Source organism: Eimeria mitis, genomic scaffold, assembly GCF_000499745.2.
Source record: "Eimeria mitis Houghton genomic scaffold, Emh_scaff1708, whole genome shotgun sequence".
NCBI lineage: Eukaryota > Apicomplexa > Conoidasida > Eucoccidiorida > Eimeriidae > Eimeria > Eimeria mitis.
The window spans coordinates 6,381-10,086 of record NW_013570024.1 but is presented as its reverse complement, the minus strand read 5'-3'; the positions used below and the strand labels follow the sequence as shown (position 1 = coordinate 10,086).

The window sequence follows — 3,706 nt, the reverse complement described above, 5'->3', positions numbered from 1 at the left end:
TATATATATATATATATATATATATATATATATATATATGTATATATATAATAGTATATGCAGCTTGAGGCCTTAAAAAGGTGTCTTTTCCCGCTCTTCTCAGGAGGGCAAATCATAGACGGTTTCGTGCTGCTTTGCCTGTGCAGCAAGAGATGCTTACAAAGCAAAAACAAGGAGAGAGAGAGAGAGACAGAGAGAGAGAGCATTCAAGAAATATATACAGTGCGCACTGATGCGGGCAGCTGCGGCAACACCCGAGCAGCCTCTGCGGTGTACGCACAGCTCAAGCAGAGGCGTCCAGGAAGCGGAGCGACACCTAAAAACAATTGCCATAGTCCCAAAGCCAATCAAAAAGAGGCAGCGTACAACAAAACCCCGAGCTTTGAAACCCTGAGACCCGGCGAGATCCTATATGCATGCATGCATGCATGCATGAATGCATGCATACTTGCATGCATGCATGCACGCATGCATGCATGCATGCAAGGACTGCGAAGGGTTTGTGGGGCCCCGCGAGAAAAGTCAGTCGGAAATACACAAAGACCATACGGCAGACTCGCACCTGCATTGCGGCGAAATGCCAGGCCTAGGATGGTCATTGAAGGAAATGCTAGCTAGCTAGGTATCTAGCTAGCTAGCTAGCTAGCTAGCTAGCTAGCTACCTAGCTAAGTAGCAATGCAGCAGACGGGAGCCTGGCTAGCTAGCTAGCTAGAAGGCAACTACAGGAGCTGCTGCTGCTGCACAAGCAACGGTGGTGTTGTAGGGAGAGAAACCGCAGCTACCGAGAATAAAGAATATATAAATCAAGAAACTAGTTAATTAAAGGATGACCCTCTACTGACAAGTGCTACTGCATGCATGCAGTGGTGAATCCCTCTTCCGTTGGGACAGGCTAACGGTACAGGTGTAGAGGCGGGCTTCCCCTGCACATGTCCGGGATGCGTATGGCGTCCGCTGCTGCTGCTGCTGCTGCTGCTGCTGCTGCTGCTGCTGCTGTTGCTGCTGCTACAGCAGCAGCAGCGTCGGATGCTGCTGCAGCTAGCTGGACCGCTGTCAAGAGCAGAGCGCGTCAGGGGCGAAGCACCCCTCGCTCGTGCTGTTGTCAGCGATCTGTTCCTAGCAGCGCAAGGAGACAGACTAGGGCTAGAGAAGGGTCTCCAGTTGGCCTTTTCCCCAATATATCGGCTTGAAAAGGCACGGTGCCGCTGCCGCTGCTGCTGCTGCTGCTGCTGTTGCTGCTGTTGCTGCTGCTGCTGCTGCTGCTGCAGTGCATGCAAAGAGGAAGAACGGCTGTAAGGAAGGAAATGCTGACAAGACATAGACAGCCCTGCTGCTGCGCCAGAAGAAGCAGGACCTTCCTCTCCTGCTGTTGCTACTGCGGATGCTGCTGCTGTTGCTGCAGCTGTTGCTGTTGCTGCGGCTGCTGCGCTGCTGCTCGCCCCCGCTGAGCGGTACAGGCTCAGCACGTCTGAGGCTGCCCTTGCAGCAGCTTTGCTGGCCGCCGCAGCAGCAGCTGCTGCTGCTTCCTCATGCTGCTGCCTCCACCATGAGGCTGCAGCGGCACGGCAGCAACCGGGGGGGTGCGGCTGTCCCCCCACCGCAGCAGCAGTCCTTGCTGCTGCTGCTGCTGCTGCTGCTGCTGCCCTGTCTACAGGCCAGCACACTGTTGAGTACCTGCGGCGCTGCATATACGAACTAGGCCGGTGGCGACCATATACACCAGGGCTGCTGCTTCTCGGGTAGCTCAGCGCTTTGTTGCTGCTGCTGCTGCAGTAGTTTAGGCAGTTGCTGCAGCAGCTGCTACCGCTGTAAATGCAGCAGCTTGTGTGCTGCGAAGAACCTAAACTACGGCTCCACCGAAGCAGCCCACGGTCGCTATCCAATCGCGAGCAGCTGCGGGTAGCAGCACCATGGCGGCATGGTGGTGCTGCTGCTGTTCCTGCTGTTGAGTCAGGCAGCAGGCCGCATGCATCTGCTGCTGCAGTTGCTGCTGCTGTGCGGAATGAACGATCACATAAAGAAGCAGATCTGCTAAATGGAAAAGAATTTTTGCGATGAAAGGAATCATTTGGGCGCAGTTGGTGTTGTTGCTGCAGCTGCTGATGCTGCTGCTGCTGCTGCTGCTGTTCTGTCTGCTGCAGTTGCTGCTGTTGATGCTGCCAAGGAGTCAGCTGCCCCTGCAGCTGCAGCTGCCAGTGCTGCCGCGAAAGCTCTGGAGCGCGTGCAAGGCTTCCTTGGGACCTGCAGCGAATCCCGTGAGAAGCAGAAACTGCGTGCTGCTGCTGTTGCTGCTGCTGCTGCGGCAACCCATCTTGCGGCAGCATGTGCGCCAGGGCCTGCTGCTGCAGCTCTTGCTGCGGCTGCATGGGGGGTTGTGTGTGTCTTTTTACCCTTCGCCTTTGCGCGGCGAATCCAGGGCCTTGGGCCCTCTGGAGCTGCTGCTGCTGCTGTTGCTGCTGTTGCAGCTGCTGCTGCTGCGGCTGGCCGCGCAGCTTCGAGGAGGCCCCTTTAAGACCACCCATCTCATCGAAGTAAACAAAGCCCAGAGCTGCAGCAGCAGCAGAACAAGGCTTTGGCATGCTCTCTGCTGCATGCAAGCCTGATGTTTCTCCATAGCTCTTACCCCTGGTACCAGAGCCACAGGGGGAGGCAGAAAGAAAAGAAGGTCCAGAAGAAAGCAGAGGCCCCTCAGCCGAGCGGCAACTCCTGAGGGCTGCAGCGCGGGCTGCGGCGTCCGCTGCAGCAGCAGCAGCAGCTGCTGCTGCTGCTAGGTTGTTGCAGCTGGCCGTCGCAGGCGGAGGCAAGTCAAGCAGCGGCATCAGCCCCGGATCAGGAGGAGGGCAGGCAACCAGCAGCTCCTGCTGCTGCTGCACATGCTTGCGAGCAGCAGCGGCATTCGGAGACTCGACGGTGTCGTGTCTCCTTGGAGACAAAGATACACTGCCAGATCCGCTACTGGTGTAGCTGCTGCTGCTGCTGCTGCTGGTGGTAGTGTACTTGGGGCTGCTGGCGCCGCTGCTTTCTGATGCCCCACTCTCGGGGGCCTCCTCCTCCTCCCCCTCATCTTGTTCTTGGTGCTGCCTCTGCGGCTGCTGCTTCTGCAGGGCCGTGGACTTCTGCCGCCGCTTGGTGGGCACCCTGTTACAGATGAGGTCCAGCATAGACATGTCTGGGTTGTCGTCGTTGAGCAGCCAAATGACGGAGAAGAAGCGTTCGGCCACGTAGAACATGTTTTCGGATGTCTGTAAAAATGAAGACCTTAACTTGAAATAAAAATGGCGATTGAGTCAGTTTCCTTTCAGGAACTGCTCCATCCGGGCCCCTCTACGCACTCTTTGACTATTCTTGGGCGACCAACCGACAGCCGAAACCCCCAAGCGAGCATTTATTATGTACGTAACGAGCATTTATGTACGTCTACCGCTGCGAAGACAGACAAAGCAGGCGCCTTTGATGTAAGAATGAGGCGCTGCCAGAGTTCGTGTTTTCTTCGGTTGCTGCGAGCTGCTGCAACACCATTACCCGTGGGAGAGTGCATGATGGAGCCGAGGAAGGGGCCCAAGGAAAAGGCCCCTATCGTTGGTATACAAGCCCCCAGATGCTTCGGCGGAATACACAATACAGCAGCAACCAAAAACAACAACAAAAAAACCATCGACCAAGACCGCAAACACCAACGACAGCCCGAGAGGTGACGGATGGTGG

At 56.2% G+C, this 3,706-nt stretch overlaps 1 protein-coding gene across 1 annotated transcript; it reads right to left on the bottom strand.

Moving 5' to 3' along the window:
- Positions 1-893: 893 nt before the first annotated feature.
- Positions 894-3,231, bottom strand: EMH_0042210 (uncharacterized protein; the record flags this gene model as incomplete). The annotated part of the gene is made up of 3 exons (XM_013495712.1): positions 894-1,051; positions 1,314-1,649; positions 1,911-3,231. The coding sequence occupies 3 exons, from the start codon at positions 3,229-3,231 to the stop codon at positions 894-896; spliced, it is 1,815 nt and encodes a 604-aa protein (XP_013351166.1).
- Between the last annotated feature and the right edge of the window lie 475 nt (positions 3,232-3,706).